Here is a 20,915-nt window from a genome sequence, read left to right as displayed (position 1 = left end):
CCAGCAGGACAGAATGAGCCCCAGGAGCGCTCGGTTCATGAAATAGAGCTGGGAGCTGTCTGCTCACCTAGAGAAGCAGGTTTCTGGGCTTGGTGTAGCCTGGCTTGCTTGGATTTTTGTAGAAGGTCAGTCTATGTTTGGACAAGAAGGCTTGGGCGGTCCAGGACCGGGTGGGGTGCGTGTGAAACTAGAGAAAACCCCAGGTGAGCAAGCAGGTGCTGTACCCAAGCTCCTGGAAGCAACCCTTTGGCCCAGGAGTGCTGACCCCTCCCATCACCCGCGTCACTCCTCTCTCCATGCCCATTGGGCTGCACGGGAGTCATGCCCCGTCCCTACCCTCTTCCCACGTGTATTCCTGAGCTTTAATTTCACTTTCTGACCACGGTACGTCCATAAAGACAGTATTACACTAAATGAAGTATTCTTTTTTGTAATCTCTTTTTTAGAACGTAAAGAATTTAATAAAGCTACAAATAATGTGGATGCGTCTCTGTCTTTGTGTCATTGTAGTCCGTGTGTGGATGGAGCCGGGGCCTTGTGCGTGACAGACAAGAGCTCAGCCTCAGCCGCGGCCCTGGCCCTTGCTAGGTTTTGTCTCTCTTTTTTTTTTTTGGGGGGGGGATGCCCAGGGGCCCCTAACCCTGAGCCACATTCATACTTGGTCTTTTTAAATTTTATTTAGAGACAGGTTCTCCCAGAGGCTGGCTTTGAACTCACCTTCCTCTTTCTTACCTCAGCCTCCTGAGCTTCTGGGATTACGTGTGTGTACCATGGCGCCTGGTCCCCCAGCTCTTCCTTTTTTTTTTTTTGGCACTGGGTAGTGAATCCAGGGGCACTCAACCACTGAGCCATACCCCCAACCCTTTTTTGTATCTTTAGAGAAAAGTTCGCACTGAGTTACTTAGGGCCTCGCTGAGTTGCTGAGGCCAGCTTTGAACTCACAATCCTCCTGCCTCAGCCTCCCAAACCCCTGGGATTACAGGCATGGGCCAGCCCTTACTTTTTATTGTTTTAAGTACATACCTTTTGTGCACAAGTTGTACATGAAAGTTGTACATAAAAGTGGCTTCTGCAAACCAGTCACCAGCACCAGGAAAGGAAGTGGAGTGCCCTCGGCTCCCCCGCAGCCCTCCAGCCCCCTCCTCCCAACTGCGATGGGGCTGGAGGTTCCCCTGACTTCTCCACTCCCTTCAGTTTTCCCCTGGGTTGTGCAACCAGGAGACACAGAATGGGTGGCTTTCAGAAGTTTTTGGAGGTCCCAAACATTTAATGCAAAGGAGAGCACTTCTAAGTGGAAGGTCCTTGGCTCTTGTCAGTTTCCCAGGACTTTGTGAGCCAAGAAGGGGCCTTTAGGAAATGAAGGATTGTTTCTCATGAGGCCGTTGCCAGGACCGTTTATCATCATCTTTGTTTTCTGTCAGCTCTTACTGAAGACCCTGTCCGCCCCACTGAGTTTCTTTGCTTTTTTTTTTTAGGTTTTTTTTTTTTTTGTGTGTGTGTGTGTGTGTGTGTGTGTGTGTGTTTCATTTTTGTGGTGCTGCAGATGGAGCCCAGGGCCTCAAGCATGCTAGGCAAGTGCTCTACCATGAGCCGCACCCCCAGGTCATTATATACACACATTTTTTTTTGTACTTGGGATTGAACCCAGGGCACTCCACCCCTGAACCACATCCCTAGCTCTTTATTTTTCATTTTGAGACAGTGTCTTGCTAAGTTGCCCAGGGTGACCTCTAACTTGTGATCCTCCTACCTCAGCTTTCTGAGTCACTGGGGATTACAGGTGCATGCCACTGTCCCTGGCTCCAGCCCAGAATATTTTTTTTCTTTTATATATATATATTTTTTTTTAGTTTTCGGCGGACACAACATCTTTATTTGTATGTGGTGCTGAGGATCGAACCCGGGCCTCACGCATGCCAGGTGAGCGTGCTACCGCTTGAGCCACATCCCTAGCCCCAGCCCAGAATATTTTTAAAAAATATTTTTCCCTTAGTTGTTGATAGATGTTTATTTTATTTATTTATATGTGGTGTTGAGAGTGGAACCCAGAGCCTTACACATTCAAGGCAAGTACGCCACAGTCCCAGCCCCAGAATGTTTTTAATTCTGGTAAAATGTACATGTGAGAAAATTGACCATCTTAACCAATTTTTTTCACGGGGGTCGGTTTCCTGGGATCCAACTCGGGGCCTCACGGGTATATACTCTACTGCTGAGCTACAGCCTGGCCCCATGAATCTTTTTTTAGTTGTAGATGCACACAATACCTTTATTTTATATAAAATATATTTATTTATATATATTTTATATGAATATTTTTATATATTCATTTTTATGTGGTGCTGAGGATCAAACCCAGTGCCTCTCATGGGCTAGGCAAGCGCTCTGCCACTGAGCCCCAGCCCCAGCCCCTTGAACTTTTAAGTGAACAGTTCAGTGGCATGAAGTACACCCACAGGTTGTGCAACCCACCTCCAGAACACCTTTCATCTTGCAAAACTGAAACTCTGTCCCCATTAAACACTCACCCCATTCCCCAGCCGCAGCCTGCGTTCTCCATATCTGTGAATCTGACTGTTTTCAGGGTCGCCTCTAAGTGAGGCCTGCAGGATTTGTCCCTTGGTGTCTGGCTTATGTCCCTCATAAAGCCCTCCGCGTTCCCCGGGCATCCTCGCACTTGCCAGGACCGCCTTCCTTCTCAAGGTGGAATCCTCTTCCTTTTATGGATGGACCACACTGCGCCATCCACGTCCAGTGATGGGTACTTGGGTTGTTTCTGCCTCTCGGCTCTTGTGAATAATGCTGCTATGAACTCGTTCTTGCTCATTTCTATCCCAGGCCCTGCTTTTCCATCTTCACGTAACTAAGAGTAGAATTCCTAGTAGGACGATTTGATTTCTAATTTTTTCCTTACTGGGGATTGAACTTGGAGGCACTTAACTACAGAGCCATATCCCCAGCCCTTTTTTACATTTAGAGACAGGGCCTCACTGAGTTGCTTAAGGCTTCAATAAGATGCTGAAGCTGGCTCTGAACTTGTGATCCTCCTGCCTCAGCCTCCCTAGCCGCTGGAATGACAGGCATGTGCCACCTCGCCCATCCCTGTTTCTAACTTTTTTTTTTTTGAATTTTTAATATTTATTTTTTAGTTCTTGGTGGACACAACATCTTTGTTTGTATGTGGTGCTGAGGATCAAACCCGGGCCGCACGCATGCCAGGCGAGCGTGCTACTGCTTGAGCCACATCCCCAGGCCTGTCTCTAACTTTTTGAAGAATGTTACACTGTTTTGTAGAGTAGCTGCATCATTTTATGTACCTATCAAGAGTGCACAAGAGCGGGCTGGGGCTGGGGCTCAGTGGTAGAGCACTTGCCTAGCATGTGTGAAGCACTGGATTTGATCCTCAGCACCACATAAAGATAAATACAATAAAGGTATTGTGTCCATCAACAACTAAAAATATTTTTAAAGCGTTCATGAGGGGGCTGGGGCTGTAGCTCAGTGGTAGAGTGCTTGCCTGGCATGTATGAGGCACTGGGTTCGATTCTCAGCACCACATATAAATAAATAAAATCAAGGTCCATCAACAACTAAAAAATATTAAAAATAAACATAAAATAAAAAGTTTTGGGCTGGGGATGTGGCTCAAGCGGTAGCGCGCTCGCCTGGCATGCGTGTGGCCCGGGTTCGATCCTCAGCACCACATACAAACAAAGATGTTGTGTCCACCGAGAACTAAAATATTAAAAAAATTCTCTCTCTCTCTCTCACTCTCTCTTTAAAAAAAAAAAATTTAAAGCGTTCATGAGGGTTTCACTCTCTCCTCATCAGCTGGCTCTTTTTTTTTTTTTTTTTGGTTTGTTTGTTTTGGATAGTGGCCATCCTAATGACTATCAGGTGGACCTCACTGCTTTTTTTGGAAGGGAGGTGGGTGGCCTTTTTTGGCAGTATTTCTGTCTGTCAGGCTCTAGTTACACAATCTTGCATGGCTTATCTCCTGGACATCCCGCTCCAGCTGATAAGAGAAGGCTATCTTTAGCCCCGAGCTTAGAAAGAAAGATTGTGAATTTGCCAAGGACACAGGTAAGCTGCCCAGCCAGAAACTGAACCCAAGATTTGGGTGCGTATGACACTGGGAACTGAACCTAGGGTCGCTTTACCACTGAGCCACACAGGGTCTTGCTAACTTGCTGAGGCTGGCCTTGAATTTACAATCTTCCTGACTCAGCCTCCTGAGTCACTGGGAGTACAGGCATTGCCACAGGGCCTGTTTCCTCTGCCCCCTTCCTCCTCCCTTCCTTCTTTCCTCCTTCCCTCCCTCCCTTCCTTTCCTCCTTCCTTCCCTTCCTCTCTCCCTCCCTTCTGTGATGGAACTCAGCACCTGGTACATGCTAAGCAAGCACTCTATGGCTGAGCTACACCTCATGCTCGGGTGATTCCTAACTTGAAATCTAAGGATAGCCTTCCAGGGTCTTAGCACTCCCCAAAAGGTGTGTAAGGGCTGAAATGTAGCTTAATGGTAAAGCACTGGTTTTGAATGCACAAGGCCCTGGGTTTAATCCCTAGTACTGCAAAAATAAACAAGCCAAAAGGTGCAGAAAATCCAAAAATGTGTGGATGTTGTGTACATGAGTCTCTCTCCTTGCTTTCCTAGGACTTCAAAGGAATCCCAGGAAAGCAGTGTCCCTATCTATATAAGCAATTAAAAAAAATATAAGCAGCCCCTCGGCAAGTCCTGTCTCTTGTAAATAAGCTGAGGAGGGAGATGACGGAGCCCGTCAGGACCCTGACAGTTTGCCGAAGGTTCCACGGTGACTCCTCACTTTGCTCCCTGGCAGCTGGAGCCCAGCTTGGAACTTGCGGCGTGCACGCACTGATTTTTCTCTATTCTATGTTGTAGAAAATACTAATCATGACACCCGCCCCCACAAAGCGATACCTTTACAGTTTGAGGACCACGTCACTGAATTGTGTCGTTTGTCTTTCCTCAACTGTAACCCCTCACATAGTGTGAGGTTTGAGGGTATTTTAGGCACTCCACCCACTCAATTCCATGTGTGAGTCTCACTTAACACCTATATATAACACTTTACTGAACACCAGACACAATCCTTATTTTATCCCAACACCAACCCTGAGCTCGGCACTAATTATGGCCCTCCTTTCACCGAGGAGGAAGGTAAGGCACTGAGTGGTTAAGTGACTAGCCCAGGATAACACAGCGCACAGCCACTGCAAAGCTGAATTTGGAACCCAATGAGACTGCAGACTTCATTTTGGTAACAAATTTTTTTATGTTTGTTGTGTGTATCCTATACACAACACTGTAAAACGTCGGCTCCATAAGAAGCAGCCCGAAGCTTTGCCCCTGCAACCGCTGCTTGCAAGCAGCAGGCACTGGACCTTGGCCTCCCCGCCAAAAAAACCTTCAAGGTCGCTCTGCAACTTTCCACCCTGCGCAGGCGCGGCAGGCCGACCTCCCGGAGACGTCCCCTTGACGCTCCGATTGGTCATCATCTTTGACTGACAGAAGAGCCAGCGCAAGCGCACCAAGCCAAACCGGAGGCGTCCTCCCACATACCGAGACTCCCCCTCGTTGCACCTACTGGCCATCGCTTTTGACTGACTGAGAAATAAGCCAATGAAACTAAGCCCATCGGGAAGGGGCGTACCCCGCGGGCAGTCAAATTTGCGCGGTTTGGTCCTGGCGTAGTCATGGCTGCCTTCCGCGATATCGAGGAGGTAAGCCAGGGACTGCTGAGCTTGCTGAGCGCTAACCGCGCCGAGGCGCAGCAGCGGCGGCTGCTGGGGCGCCACGAGCAGATATTGGAGCGACTGCAGGAGACGCAGGACGGCGCCGAACAGCGGCTGCAAGGTGAGCAGGAAGGGCCTGCCCTTGTCACTGCAGTTAACCTTGCCAGAGTTTTTTGTTTGTTTGCTTGCTTGCTTATTTGTTTGTTTGTTTGTTTGTTTTAGTTGTAGATGGACAAATAGCTTTATTTATTTATTTTTATGTGGTGCTGAGGATCGAACCCAGGGCCCCACACGTACTAGGCGAGCACTCTACCACTTGCTTTCTTTTTTAAGGCTACTAAGTTTTCTTTGGTCTGGTAAAATTAAAACCCTAACATAAGAGAAGGGCACAGTGGTGCATGCCTGTAATCCCAGCAGCTCGGGAGGCTGAGGCAGGAGGATCATGAGTTCAAAGCCAGCCTCAGCAAAAGTGAGGCCCTAAGCAACGCAGTGAGACCCTGTCTCTAAATAAAATACAAAATAGGGCTGGGGATGTGGCTCAGTGGTTGAGTGCCCCTGAGTTCAATCCTCAGTAAACTGCACCCCTCCACCCCCACAAAAAAAAAAAAAAAAACATAAGATCTGCCATTTTAGCTGTGTGTGTGTGTGTGTGTGTGTGTTTTGCTGGGATGGGGTCCAGACATTGAGCCTGCTGCTCTCACTGAACAACCTCCCAAAGTTCACTTTAGTCATTTTTAAGCACTAGGTTCAGCAGAATTAAGTACATTCGCACTGCTGGGTGACCACCATGCATATCTAGAATTTTCATCCTCCCAAACTGGAGCCCTGTCTCTATTAACACTAACACCCCTCCTCACTTCCCCAGCCCCTGGCACCCATCACTCCACTTTATCTCAATGAACATGGCAGTGATGGTAAGTAAGCTCACATAGCGACTGCCCTCTTGTCACTGGCTTATTCCACTTAGCGTAATGTCCTAAAAGTTTGTCCACGCTGCAGCCTGTGACAAGATTTCCTTCCTTTTGTAGGGGATCATAGTCCACTGTATGGATGCCCGCACTGTGTTTATCCATGGTCTGTCAGTGGACACTGGCTATTTTGAATAATGCTGTTACTATGATCACGAGTGTGCATGTATCTCTTCAAGATTGTTTTCAACTCTTTTTTTTGGGAGGGGGGTACCAGAGATTGAACTCAGGGGCACTCGACCACTGAGTCACATCCCCAGTCCTTATTTATTTGTGTCTTATTTAGAGACAGGGTCTCACTGAGTTGCTTGGCGCCTCACCATTGCTGAGGCTGGCTTCAAACTCATGATTCTTCTGTCTCAGCCTCCCGAGCTACTGGGATTACAGGCGTGGGCCTCTGCACCCGGCCCCCTCCCTCCTCTTTACTTTCCCCTGCACTAATGGTTTGGGGATTGAAGGGACTGAGATTGTTCCAGGGAACCTGGGCTTTGAGGCACACAGACCCAGAGCACATTCCGTGAGGAGCTGTATGCTTAGTGGGCAAGTCTCTGCTTCCCAGATGGAGAGATGGGTTTAACCACCCGCCTTGGGACTGGGTCATAGCTCAGTGGTGGAGTGTTGAGCATGTGTGTGGTCCTGGGTTCCATCTCCAGCACCAGACAAAATAAAAACAAAAAGTACCCTCTGCAGTGGGCTTTTGATAATGCTTGGACAAAGAACTCTTGGGTCATCCCATGGCACTTGGTCAACATGCCAGCAAACAGCGCTGCCTTATGGACACCCACAGCGGGAGATCAACCCGGGGAAGAAGCAAGGAGGGATGTTGAGTTTTGAGTGGGAGGGTGGTGAGGGTGGGAAGCCTGTCTGCCAGCCAGCCCTCCGCCATCAGGACAGGAAATTGGTAGGCACCATCCCCCACAGACATGGGGAGAAATGGCCACATAAGCAAATTAAATGTGGATGTCGGTGCCAGGGAGAACCCCTGGGAGTTCACAGTGGCTGCTCGAGGGTCGGAGTGCTGCAGGAGTGTGTGTGTGTGTGTGTGTGTGTTTAGGTTGTCACAAATACATCTAATACTTTTTTCTTTCTTTTTGGTACCAGGGATTGAACCCAGGGGTGCTCCACCACTGAGCCACATTCCCAGCTCTTTTTATTTTGAGACAGGGTCTTGCTAAGTTCTGTGGGGCCTCGCTCAGTTGCTGAGGCTGGCTTCGAACTTGCAATCGACACCCCAGCCTCTGGGATAACAGGGGTGCTCCCCCACACCTGGCCACACGAAATGCTTTGATGAAACATTTTTTTTAAAAAAAATATTTATTTATTTATTTATTTTGGTTTTTGGCGGACACAACATCTTTGTTGGTATGTGGTGCTGAGGATCGAACCCGGGCCGCACGCATGCCAGGCGAGCGCGCTACCGCTTGAGCCACATCCCCAGCCCTTGATGAAACATTAACATCAGTTTTTGAGAACTTAAATGCAGGCCCTTTTGGAAGCATTTTAACCTGTGTCTTCCGTGGGTTGGCAGATTGCTCTGCTCTGGGGGAAGCACAGTAGCCTTCTTAAGATGTTTTTGATTTTTCTCAGTATTCTGTTCAACACGTGTTTATTCCGGGTAGTGTCTGGAGATATATGGGGAATAAAAGATGTGGTTTCTGATTCAAGGGAGAAAACAAGGGATAAATCATTCAGCGTGTGGGGCAGCCCACCTGCCAGAGAGGCTCTTTTCCCAGGGAACCTTATTTTTGTGTTTATTTTCTTGTACTGAGGATTGAATCCACTGCTCTAACTCTGAGCCCCATCCCCAGCCCTTTTCATTTTTTGTTTTGAGTCAGGGTCTTGCTGAATTGCAAAGACTGGCCTTGAACTTGGATCCTCCTGCATCGGCCTCCCACGTGGCTGAGTACCTGGGGTTACAGGCCCGTTGCTACCCTGCCCAGCTTCCCAGGGGATCTCGAAGGCTGGGTGTGCCTGGAGGCTGGAGCACAGGAGAAGGGAGCCCAGGGCTGTGAAAACTGTGGCACCTTTGAAGAAGGAAGGGTGGGGAGGACAGCAGGTGGCAGGGTGAGAAGCTGGTGAGGGTCCTTGGGAAGCCAGTACGGCAGTGCCTGCCTGAAGCCCCAGCTACTCCGTAGGTGGAGGCAGGAAAAATAGCTGGAGCCCAGAAGTTCTAGGACAGCATGGACACCACGGTGAGGCCCGAAGTCAGAACCAAAAAGAAAAAGACTCTCAGGTGACTGTCGCAATGGGGAATGGGCAACTTAGGCATAAAGAATGTCCACGGACTTCTGCCCTTTTCAATGCTTTATTCACTCAAATCATTCAATACAATTCCACTCTATAGGTTCTTAATCAAGAAAATGACAATCCTTAATGCGAGGCACTGCAGTAGACAGAATCAGTTTACCGCAAACAATTCTAGATTAATTCTAAGCACTGCAAATACACTTGACAGACATTCCCTCTGCATGCTAAAAGCTAAGTGTCAGATCAAAAGTCTCAAGCCTTAGGCTTTAAGTCTAGCAGATGGACGCTCACTCAGACCGCCCTGATCAGGTCAGGACCCAAGGCAGGACTCTCCTAGGGTGGAGCTGACAGCCAGTTGAGGATAGGGTCCTAGGGAGAAGAAGTGGCTCTCACCATCAAGATGTGGCTGTAGAGTTTGAGAAGAGTTGGGATGTCAGTCCAGGTCCTCATCAGGCTCTCAGCGTGAGGGCACCAGGGTCGGCTGGCTGAATGTCTGTTCATTTGCTTTTTTATACTAAAATGTGGGGCTTCTGACCACCCTTTCAATCCCTACCAGCTCCCATGGGATTTCTCAGTGACATCATTTGCCCTGGGGTTACAGCATCTGGTCTGGTGGTCCCCACCCTGATTTTCTTGCCTCTCTCCCTCATCAGGGCAAGGACAACATCACAGAGACTTCACTCTGAGCTCGTGGGGGGGCGGGGGGAGAAATGACTTGTTTGTACTGGAGGGCTCTGTAAGCTGCCTGGTGTAGGCTGCCTGCCAGGTTTCAAACTGGAGTTTTAAAATGGAGTTGCTTAGGCTAAGGCCTAAGGCCATCCTTACAGTGCCTCTGAGCCTTACCCTGGAGACATGGAGCCTTCTCTGAGCGGGGCACAACTTTGCATCCTCTAATGCAGCCACTCAAGGCCCAGAGGGAAATAGATTAGCATATTGACTCAGGGAGAAGTCAAAGCAGGGGGACAGTTAGGAACTGTTGGGTGGCCCTGGAGGGACAGTGGACTCTCACAAGGAAGGAAGAGAATCAGAGCCAGACAGGAGCTGCCAGGCTTGGATGGTGACTAGGAAGTGGAAACTGAGTCCCGGGGTTCTAGGCTTCCTGATACGACTTGTTTTTGTTGTAAATTATGATTAGAGGCTGGGGTGCACCTTGATGGTAGAGCCGGGGCCTAATATGAGGCTCCAGTTCATCCCCAGTACCACCCAAACCACACAGTTGCGATGGCGCACACCTGTAATCCCAGCTGCTCCCGAAGCTGAGACTGGAGGATTATGGGTTTGAACCCAGTTTGGGCCACATGGAAAGACGCTTTCTCAAAAAAATAAAATAAAAGATCAGGTGTTACAGGAAGGACCAGAGCCAGACATGGTGGCTCACATCTGTATTCCCAGTACCCTAGGAGGCGAGGCAAGAGGATCACAAGCCAAGCCCACCCTGGGCAGCTTAGAGAGACACTGTCTCAAAAGGGGCTTGGGGCTGCCCCTGGTTCAATCTTCAGTACCACCAAAAAAAAAAAAAAAAAGGGAGAGAGAAGGGCCAGATCCCATATTTACAATTTTTGGTGTATTTGAATGTGTTGTGGCAAAAATGTGCAAGTTCTGACGGCAAGTCTGGAAATGGACTTGTGATCTGAAGTGGCGATGCAGCTTGCAGTGGGGGGTGGGATGCCCTTCCCTGGGACCTCCTGGGGGTGGGGGGACAGACCCCAAGGAGCCTTCTCTCCCTCTGCAGAGACACTGGCTGCAGAAGAAGAGGTGGCCCAAAGCCTTCTTCACGCAAAGGAGTGCAACTGCCAGGGGAACGCGGAGCTACAGCAGCTGGAGGCTGAGCTCCAGAGGGTGGCTGAGGACGATGCCCATCTGCAGGCCAGCCTCCTATATCCTTGACCGTGCCCATCGTCCTCCCTAGAAATCCCTTGCATGGGGCTGGGGTGTGGCTCGGGGCGGGCTCTGGCCTAGCAAGCCCTGGGATCCTGGTGCCTGGGCCCGACGCACAGCACGATGGTCTCCTTCTAAGCCTGGTCCTTAACGACCTGCCGCACTCAGCTCACCGGAGAGCTGCAGGAGCTCAGGGAGCTAGAGGCCGATCTGGAAAGACAGGAGAGAGACGTTGACGAGGACACAACTGTCGTCATCCCTTCTGCCGTGTAGGTTCCAGGAACGCGTGCTGGGGCTCAGCCTGCGGCCCGTCCTGCAGCTGCAGGTTCAAGTTGATGCAGGGGTAACTTTCTTCCCTCCCCCCCGCCCCCGCCCTTGTCTAGGTATGTGGCTCAACTTTATCACCGAATGAGTAAAATAGAGTGGGATTATGAGAGCGAGCCAGGAGTGATCAAAGGCAGTATCCTTTTATTTTTTTGGAGAAACTGGTGGGAATATGAAGGGGTGCAGCCGCTCTGGAACACGGTGTGTGGGATCCTCAAAAACTAGAAATAGAATCACTCTAGGACCCAGCAGTCCTGCCACTGGGAATAGACACAAAAGAAGGGAGAGCAGCAGGGTGTGGCAGTCTCGGTGTCCCGCTCACAGCAGCGTTGGTCACAGATGGCCAGGAGACAGTCTGACTTCGTGAGCAGGGGGAGCAGGTGAGTTGATGAGCAAGCTGTGCTCCATCGGACCCGGGCACCGCCCTAAGGAAGGAGGTCTGGAGGCTGGAGGCCAGTGAGAACCCTAGGCCGAGGAGAGAAGCGCAGACAGCGGTGAGCAGTTCCACCAGGCCAGTGGCCACTTCCTAGGGGCTGAGCAGGGGCAGAGGGGGGCTGGTGTTCCATGGGGACAGACTTTCAGTTTGGGAATGAAATTCTGCTGATGGATGGTGGTGAGGTTGCCCAGCACTGTCATGGTGCTTAACGCCAAGAACGGTACCTAAATGTGGGTAAGGTGTGGATTCTGTTACATTTATTTATTATTTATTTTAAAAAATTTTAAGTTGTTGTTGTACCTTTATTTATTTATTAACTTATATGTGGTGTTGAGACTAGAACTCAGTGCCTCACCCATGCCTGGCAAGCACTCTACCCCTGAGCCTTCCCTGTGTTGCCCAGGTTGGCCTCTAACTCCTGGACTCAAGGGACCCTCCTGCCTCTACCTCCCAACAGCAGGGACCAAAACCATGCGCAGGTCACCATGCCCTACTAAAGAAGTGTTCTGTTTTTTTTTTTTTTTTTTCCCTTTCCTGTGGTACTACCCCTGAGTCATGCCCCAGCCCCTTCCTTTTTTTGGTACCAGGGACTGAACCCAGCATGAACATAGAGGTGCTTCACCACTGGGCCACATCCCCAGCCAGTTTTGAGACAGGGCCTGGCTGAACTGCTGAAGCTATCTTTGAACTTGCAATCCTCCTGCCTCAGCCTCCCCATCTGCCGGTATTACAGGCATGCTCCACCACACGCAGCCGTACTTCACACTTTTTAAGAAGATAGCATCTTAATATTTTCTTCATGAAAATGTATTTTAGTCTCTAAATATCTTTTTGTAAGGGGTGCTGGGAATTGAACCCATAATCTTAAACTACCATTGAGCTACATCCCAGCCCCTCTAAATATCTTTTTTGTTTTGATGGTATTGTTTTGGGGTTTGTTTTTCCACTGTGTTAGACCTGAGTATCTTAAACTTTTTTTTTTTTAAAGGCTGGCCAAGCCAGGTAATCCCAGTTACTTTGGAGGCTGAGGCAAGACATTCACAAGTTCGAGGCCAGCCTCAACAAGTTAGCAAGACAAGACCCTTTCTCAAAAATAAAAAATAAAAAAAATTAAATGTTAAAATGGCAGTCCCCTCCCCACCCCCAGGTTGTGGAAGGGCCAGGTGTGTGAGAGGTTTTCCTTGCATTGGAACCTTCAGTCCATCACGGCCCCAGTGTGGCCCAGCCCATCCACCTGGACAGCACCCAGCTCTCCCAGAAATTCATCAGTGACTACCTCTGGAGCCTGGTAGACACCGAGTGGCAGCCAAGAGCCTTGTGACCTGCAGAATCGGCCTTGGCGGGTGGTGGGTAGCTCCGTGGTGATCAGTTTAAATATCTGTATATATTCTGCTGTCGAGTACAACTAAGAACAAATAAAAAAAGAAAAAAAAGTTTGTATATAAAAGGAGTTTTTATTATCCTTTTGTTGTTGTTGTTGTTAGTGGGGATTGAACCCAAGGCCGCTTAACTGCTGAGGCTGGCTTTGAACTTAGTAGGATCCTCCTGCCTCAGCCTCCTGAGCAGCTGGACTATAGGCCTGGGACACTGTGCCTGGCTGCAATGTTTCTTTTTCTCCCTGATTTTGCGGTGGGATCTTGGCCTGACCTGCGCTACACAGCTGTAGGGCCCTGACTTAACCTCCCCTTACAATGACACTGTAGCCTAGGACCACAGTCTGTGCACTTCTCTTCCCCTGAAGCTGGAGATGGAACCAGGCCTCTTGTGTGCAGGCCAGTGCTCTCCCTCCACTGGGAGGCGCCCCAGGTTCTTAGACATGACGTGAAAGGAGAGCAGAGCCCTATCCACACCAGCAGCCAACCTCAAGCAAGGTTTGGAAGCAGATATGGCTCTCCCTCCTCAGCCCCAGTGATGGGGGACAGGTTAGGCTGTCAGGGCTGTCCTGGGTGATGTGGGACATTTAGCGCCTTCCTTGCTCCGCCCACTGAATACCAGTAGCTCCTGCTCTATCATGACAACAGGACATGTCTCAGCCATTGTGGGTGTCCCGGGGAGAAGAGACACACAAGGCCAGTCTGCAAGTCTGGCATCAGCCCCTTGGCCTTTGGCTGAGGAGCTTCTGTCACCTTGGTGGCCATTCTTGCCAACATGAGGCAGGATGCTCGCCCCAGATGGTTCACCCACAGGACCACAGGAGCCCTGCATGGCGCAGCCCCAGCCCATAGCTGAGTCCAGGGGTGGAGAAGAGGCGTGTTTCCCTCTGGTCTTGCAAACAGACTGGCAGGCTGCAGGGCACAGATAAGGGCACAAGAAGCTTTTATCTTTGGCCCTGGCCCAGGCTCTAAGTGCCCTCCTCCCCCAGAATCAGCTCTCCCTCCTAAAGGAGAAGCCTGGCTTTGTTCTGGGAGGGGGCCAAGGGGGTGTCCCCTGCTGGCCACTCATCCCCAGCATCCTGGACCTGTTTCCCCAAGGAGAAGACAGTCCCTTCAGGGAGGCTGCGCCCAAGCTCAGAGGGACTATGTGCCCCTCACCCTGCTCCCTGGCTTCTCTGCCACCTTGGCAAACCCAAGCACTGACCTACAGAGGGAGCGAGTGGGTGAGGAACGTGGCCGAGTGGGGTCTGGCAGGCGGGTGCAGGGAGGTGCCTGATCTCACAGGGACGGGGAGGCCCCTGCTCTCCCCATGCCTGGGCCCTGACTCACTGCCCAGTGCTGGCCCCGTGCCCAGGACAGCCTCGGCCTACAGCATCCAGCCCGAGCCCCACCCCCACCCTGGTGGTTCTCTCAGAGCCGTCCCATCGCCACTAGCTTGTTCTCAATTCAAGAGGCTCCCGAAAGGGCTGGGGATGTGGCTCAAGCGGTAGCGCGCTCACCTGGCATGCATGCGGCCCGGGTTCGATCCTCAGCACCACATACCAACAAAGATGTTGTGTCCGCCAAAAACTAAAAAATAAATATTAAAAAAAAATTCTCTCTGTCTCTCTCTCTCTTTCAAAAAAGAAAAAAAAAAAAAAAAAAACAAGAGGCTCCCAAAGTACTGGGCCCAGACCTGCTGAGGTAGGAATGAAATTCAAGTCCTCACAACCAGGGAATGAGGAATCGGGTCACCTGCAAGATGGGGACTTGGCCCCAGCCCCATCCAAACACCTTTATAGATGTGAAAACTGAGGCATGGACAGTCTAGGGGCTTGCCTTAAGTCACAGGAGTGACACCCTGGATTCTGAACCACACTGCTGGGACCCCAGGGTCAGCTCTCACTTCTAGCCTGAGATCAGACTTGAGCTGAGGGATCATCTCTGCTTCCCAGGTGGGACCTGGCCTGTGAGGGGTCTGTCCTCAATGCAGAGCACTCAGGAGGGAAGCGGGAGTTCACAGTGGAACCCACGGCCACACATGCTGGAGCCCCAAAGGGGACAAATCAGGCTGACGTTGCAGTGCCCTGCTGTCCTGTTGCAGGCATGGTGTCACTAGGTGGCCTGGCTTGACATCAGTGTTTCTTCCCTGGAAAACAGAATCACAATTGTATCAGGTCTGCAGGCCAAGCCCCCGCACTGGCCCCGAGATCAGCTTGGTGGCCCCAGCTGGGCGTCTCCTGATGCCCTCCCAGGTTTTGCAGGGAAGAGGTGGATCCTCAAGACGGTGTTAGGCCACTGAGCAAGGGCAGCGCAAGGGTGGCCATGTCCTTTTCTTGAGCCCTCCTGTGGCCTGGCATCTGGTGTCCCTTACAGTGAACCCACCCTGCAGAACTAGGTAAGGCAGGTCAAGGTTGTTCTCCATCTACAGACAGGAAACAGGGCGGGGCGTCCAAGTCCAGAGGCCGGACTCCAGCACAGGTGGTCGAACACAAAGCCACCATCCTCCTGCTGCCCTCGACAAGCTGAGAAGAAGCCGAGAGGACTGGTGGTGGGTTGTGGGCATGACTGGGTCTGGGACTGGAGCCTCCAGGTGACTGGCCTCCTCCTGTGGCCTGCACTGGTCACTCTCAGAACTCCTGGTGGCCTCTCCTGTTCACTCAGAAGTGTAGGCTCGCTGCCCAGGTCTCACCAGCCCTCCCGCAGGAGCACACCCAGTAAAGGCCGCGCGAGGTCCCGCAAGGGCCATGGACCTGGCTGCGTGTTTTCTGGCAGTGAAGGAACCCTAGATAAAGCCATTAATCTCAGGTTTTGCAGGCAGGTGACAGAACTGGGGTTTGAATCCAAGTCCTCTGAGTCCAGAGCATGTCCTGCTAATTCCGACCATGAATGAGATCATTTCAGTTGGTGATAAATGAACTAAAGAAAATAAAACACTGTGGGAGGGAGAACTCTGTAGGGGGCCCCAGGATGGAAGGTCACTGGGCCCAGATCTAAGTCCTCAGGGAACAAAGGTGTAGAGACAAACTCCCAGGCAGGGGGACAGAAAGCTCAAAGTGCAACAAGGAAGCTGGCCTGGAGAGGACCTTGATCACACTGGGCCTGCAGTCCACAGTGGAATGTGGGAAGAATTTTCAAATTTCTGTAGTGATCCAAGGGAACCTGCCTGCCGTTGACCACTCCCCTTGGTGTGTGTGTGTGTGTGTGTGTGTGTGTGTGTGGTGGTGGATGAAACGCAAGGACTTGTGCATGCTAGGCTCTACCACTGAGCTCTTGACATAAGTCACAGTGCAGCAGCCTGGGCCATCTTGGTGACTGATCTCACTATTTACCCCCAAATCTCCCTCCAAGTCCCATCCCAGAGGCACCCAGGCTTCAGGGAGAAGCAGGATTCAGCCAGAAGGGACACCCCCACTCCCAGAGCAGGAATTAGCACAGAAATGGGAGCTGCCAGGAGGGGAGCTCGAGGAAACCCAGGAGGCCTGAGAGTGCCGCCCTGCTCAGTGGGGGGAAATGAACTGGGCCATGTCACACAGAACCTCAGCTGCTTTCTTATCCCCTTCATGACGGAAAATCACTGCCTGCAAGTGGGGGCGGGGTGGGGCGCAGCCAGCTGGGGTCAGGGCAGCACCCCGCCCGCCTCCACCCTCAGCCCTGTGTGCAGCCCCGCGGGCTCCAGGCTGACTCACCGCAGACAGCTGTGGTTTGGGACGCCTTGGGTTGGAAGGGACGTCAGCCCAGGGGGCAGGAGCGGGCAGCCAGGGTTGCCAGTCAGGAGTCAGACTGGGGAAGCTGCTTCCTCCCACTACCCATCTGTCCTGTCCTGTCCTGGCCAGACCTGGGAGCTTCCAAGTGGGACAACACAGAGACCCTGACCGCTCACGCCATCCACGTGTGCGCGCATGAGCACACAGCCCCTAACCCTGCAGACCCCAGGGACCAGCCCGCAGCGGACACCTTTCCGTAGGGCCCCTTCTAACCCAGAGAACTGCAGGCAGAGAGCATCAAACCCGGCCACAGGGACCTCATGCCTCCCCTCTCCCTTTAAAATGGGCAGCTGTCACTGTCCCTCCCTCAGGGAACCATCATGAGAAGCAGAATTAACCCCTGAGAAGCTCTGCTCTTTTTGTCTAATTTTATTTATTTTTTGTGGTGCTGGGGATGCAATCCAGGAGCTAAGCAAGCACCACCGAGCCACGCCCCCAGTCCCCCAAGATTTTCAGTAACTTCTTCCGCAGTAAGCAGCCCGGGCCAGACGTCAGGAATGTCCATCCCCTCTGGCCTCTTCGGGCCACCCTGCCCACCCCAGCCCTGCTCCCAGCCTCCCTGCCCAGCCTGGGCCACCCGTGTCCTCACCCCCACGAAGCGCCCTCGCCCCCTCCCGGGCCTCTTCATTGTACTTGGAGCCACCCCGGCTCGTTGATCCTGTTTGCCACACGGTTGAGCATCGATTCATTCAATCAAGCAATTATCGAACGCCTTGTGCAGGCCCTGGACGCTGCCCGTGTGGGCTGCTCGGTTTTCTCTCCCGGAGGCGATTTGGAACGTTCCCAAAACAAAAGGCGGAAGGAAGGAAGGAAGTGCCACCCGGTGGACACCGAAAAGATAGCAGGCCCCGTGCCTGTCTCCGGCCACTGCAGAGCCCCCACCCCCTCGCTGAGGCCCGGCCACCGGGATTAGCATCGAGCTGGGTTCTGATGGGGAAACTGAGGCTCTAGGGTGCCCAAGGACACCCAGAGAATCAGAGCAAGGCCAGGATGTTATCCGAGGTCGCTGGCCGGGTGTGTCCCCCCTTGGTTTCCCAGGCTCCTTTACCAAGTGGCTCCCATTGGGCTCAGCCAGTGGGAGGCACTGGTAGGGGACCAGGAGGCAGGGATGGGCTGTGGTCTGTCCCCTGTCACTGCCAGGACAACATTTGCAGAGATCTTTTGTCTGGTTCCCAGCAGCTCTGGGTCTCCAATATTACCCTCTGCGGCACCTTCCACCCTTCCAGAAGCTTCTGCGGTTGTTCATTTCCAGTTTGCCTCACTGCCCGCCCTTCCAAATTTGGTCTTTTAAAAGGTACACTCCTAGAACCCCCCCGACTCAGGAGGCGAGGCAGGAAGATCACAAGTTTGAGGCCAGCCTCAGCAATTTAGCAAGGTCCTAAGCAACTTCGTGAGACCCTGTTTCAAAATAAAAAGTTAAACAAAAAGGGCTGGGAATGTGGTTTCGTGGTTAAGTGTCCCTGCGTTCAATCCCCAGTACTAAATTGTTTTAAATTAATTAATTTTTAAGACAGGGTCTTACTAAATTGCTAGGCTGGTCTCCCACGTGCTGTTCTCCTGCCTCAGTCTCCTGAGTCACTGGGATTATGCGTGTGCGCCACTCTGACCAGCTAGAAGTGTATTACTTCTAATAATACACAATATAAAATCTACCACCAGAACCCTTTGGAATGCACGGTCCATGGCGTTAGGAGCGTCTCCATTGTTGTGCATCATGTCCATCTCCAAAACTTTTCCATCTGCCCACACTGAAACCGTCCCCAGTAAGCACTCAGGCCCCATCCCCTCCCCAGCGGCTGGCTCCCAACATCCTACTTCCTGTCTTCAAGATCTGACCACTGCGCGACCTCCTGTGTGGGGAATGATATTATTCATCTCATCCTCTCTTTTTATTTTTAATTTTTTTGATACTGGAGATTGAACCCAGGGGTGCTCTACCACTTAGCGACAACTCCGGGCTTTCTTATTTTTTATTCTGAGACAGGGTCTAGCTAAGTTGCCCAGGCTGGCCCAGACTTGCGATCCTCCTGCATCAGCCTCTCCAGTTGCTGGGTTGCCTGGTGTGGGCCACCGCTCCTGGCAGGATTTGCCCTTTTGTGCCTGGCTTCCTTCACTGAGCATAATGTCCTGGAGGGCCAGCCCTACGTAGGATGCCAGGAATCCCTTCCTTTCAAAGGCGGAGTCACTCTTCCTTGTGTGGAGGGACCACAGCTTGTCCCTCCTGGACACGTGGGTCACTTCCCACCTTTGGGCTAGGAATGGTGTTTCTGGGCCAATGTCTGTTCAAGATTCTGCTTTCAAGTCTTTGTGTCTGTACCCCAAAGTGGGATTTCTGGATCCTATGGTAATTGGAGGATTTTGGGGGGAGGGGAATCATCATACTGCTTTCCACAGTGGCTGCACCCCTTCAGTTTACCAGCCAAGCTCCAGGGTTCCGATTTCTCCACATCCTTGCCGACGTTGGTTATTTATGTTGTTTTATGTTGTTTTGCCAATTACAACCATTCCAAGAAGTGTGAGCTGGTACCTCCCTGTGATTTTTTCTTTTTCTGTTTTGTCTTTTTAGCCTTCCTTTCCTCTATTCCTCCCACCCCACCACCAGGCCTGGGGATGGAGCCCAGGGCTGTGCCAGGCAGGTGGGCAACAGCTCCACCACTGAGCGACATCCTCAGTGCTTAAGTTCTTTGTCGGCTGCAGGCTGTTTCTTTTTACTTTAAACTTTTTTAGACACGAGGTCTCCCTATGTTGCCCAGGCTGGTCCTGAGCTCCTGGGCTCAGGTGATCCTCATCTCAGCCCTCCACGTGGCTGGGACTATGGCTGTGTACCACCATGCCCGGCAGGGCTCTTTCTGGCCCTGCCCCAATTGATATGCCAGCGCCACCCAGGCTTTGATTTGTACCTGCTCTGAGACAAGAGCTCTGAAGCTCCCTCAAAGCCCAGGCAGGGAATGCTGGGGAGCATGAGAGGGGATGGAGGGGAAGGGTGCTCAGGTGGGCAGCTGTGCAGGTGCCCAGGGACCCGGGACTCTAACCAGACAAGCCCTCCAAGGAATAAGACCAGGATGGACAGAATTTATGCTTGCACTGGGCTGTGAAATCTCTTAATTTTCATATCCAGCACTGAATGTGACCGTCAGTTTTAGCCTTCATCTTAGCTCAACCAGTCTAGAAAAGGGCATGAAAGGAAAAGTCCTGCAGGAGTGTAGGCCGTAGGGCTGGGGGTGTAGCGGGGTGGCAGAACACTTGCCAAGTGTACAGGAAGTCCTGGGTTCAGTCCCTAGCACTGGAAAAAAAATACAGGAAGAGAGAAAGAGAGGGGGATGGTGTTGATGGGACCAAGTGCCGCAGGGGGGCTGGGACATTGTTCCTTTAACAAAACACTCAAGTCTCCACCTGTTAGTTCTTTCTCTTGCTTGTGGACAAACTCAAAAGTCACCTCCTTAGAAATGCCCTCCTTAGATGAGGGCCCTTCTCCCTGACAATCATTTGTCTGCCCATTGCCGTGTTTAATTTTTTCCAGAACATTCCTTTCAGATACTTATTTGTAATCTTCCCTCTTATTGTGGGGGATTGGTTCAGGACCCCCACAGATGCCAAAGTCTTTGGCATTCAAATCCCTTGTATAGAATGGAATCACATCTGCGTAGAACCCACGCAATCCTCCCAACATCTGCTCTAGGTGACTTGTAATACCCACTGCCAGGTGAATGCCAGGGACATCGCTGTTACATTTTACTCTTCAGGGCAAAATGTCCACACACATTCAGCACGTTTACAACCTTTCTTCCCGAATATCTGTATCTGCAGTTGATTGAATCCAAGGATGTGGAACTTGTACATGGAGGGTTAGCTGTATCTATTTTTCCTCTTCTATCTAAAATGTTAGCTCCATGAAGACAGTAGGACTCAACGTACAGTTGTCCCAAATGCTGAGAACAGTGCCTGGCACACAGTAAGCACTCAATAAATGTTTATCAAGTGAATGGATGGAGCTGGGAATCTGGCAAAGCCCTAACTCACAGAAGCACCTGGTGCAGTATGAAATCACCAGCGAGCGTGACATCACCCACAAGGAATCACAGCACTCCATGAAGGCTGCAGCCCATTCTGTGCTCCTTTCTGGATCTTTCTCTGGAGGACTCTAGTCCACTACTCAATGAAGGAAGAAAGCAAATAGAGGAATACCACA

General features: G+C 51.3%; 1 protein-coding gene and 1 long non-coding RNA gene across 3 annotated transcripts; one reads left to right on the top strand and one right to left on the bottom strand.

The window, feature by feature from the left end:
* Positions 1-5,513: 5,513 nt before the first annotated feature.
* On the top strand, positions 5,514-13,026 carry SPC24 (SPC24 component of NDC80 kinetochore complex). Its single transcript, XM_081287434.1, has 5 exons — positions 5,514-5,875; positions 10,702-10,850; positions 11,016-11,116; positions 11,231-11,307; positions 12,807-13,026. Exons 1-5 carry the CDS (start codon positions 5,716-5,718, stop codon positions 12,926-12,928), a joined length of 609 nt encoding a protein of 202 aa, XP_081143560.1. The 5' UTR covers positions 5,514-5,715; the 3' UTR covers positions 12,929-13,026.
* Positions 11,527-17,472, bottom strand: LOC308645381. Of its 2 annotated transcripts, none has more exons than XR_014021186.1 (3): positions 17,316-17,472; positions 14,866-15,108; positions 11,527-11,636 (listed from the first exon to the last, which is right to left on the bottom strand). It is a non-coding gene; the product is annotated as an uncharacterized lncRNA (long non-coding RNA). The 2 variants fall into 2 exon arrangements; XR_014021187.1 differs by lacking the exon at positions 11,527-11,636 and adding an exon at positions 12,892-13,012.
* Positions 17,473-20,915: the final 3,443 nt, after the last annotated feature.

The sequence above is a fragment of the Spermophilus citellus genome, assembly GCF_964194105.1.
Source record: "Spermophilus citellus genome assembly, chromosome: 3".
In the NCBI taxonomy this organism is placed as follows: domain Eukaryota; kingdom Metazoa; phylum Chordata; class Mammalia; order Rodentia; family Sciuridae; genus Spermophilus; species Spermophilus citellus.
Note: the sequence above shows the minus strand (reverse complement) of the source record. Positions and strands in the feature narration are given on the sequence as shown.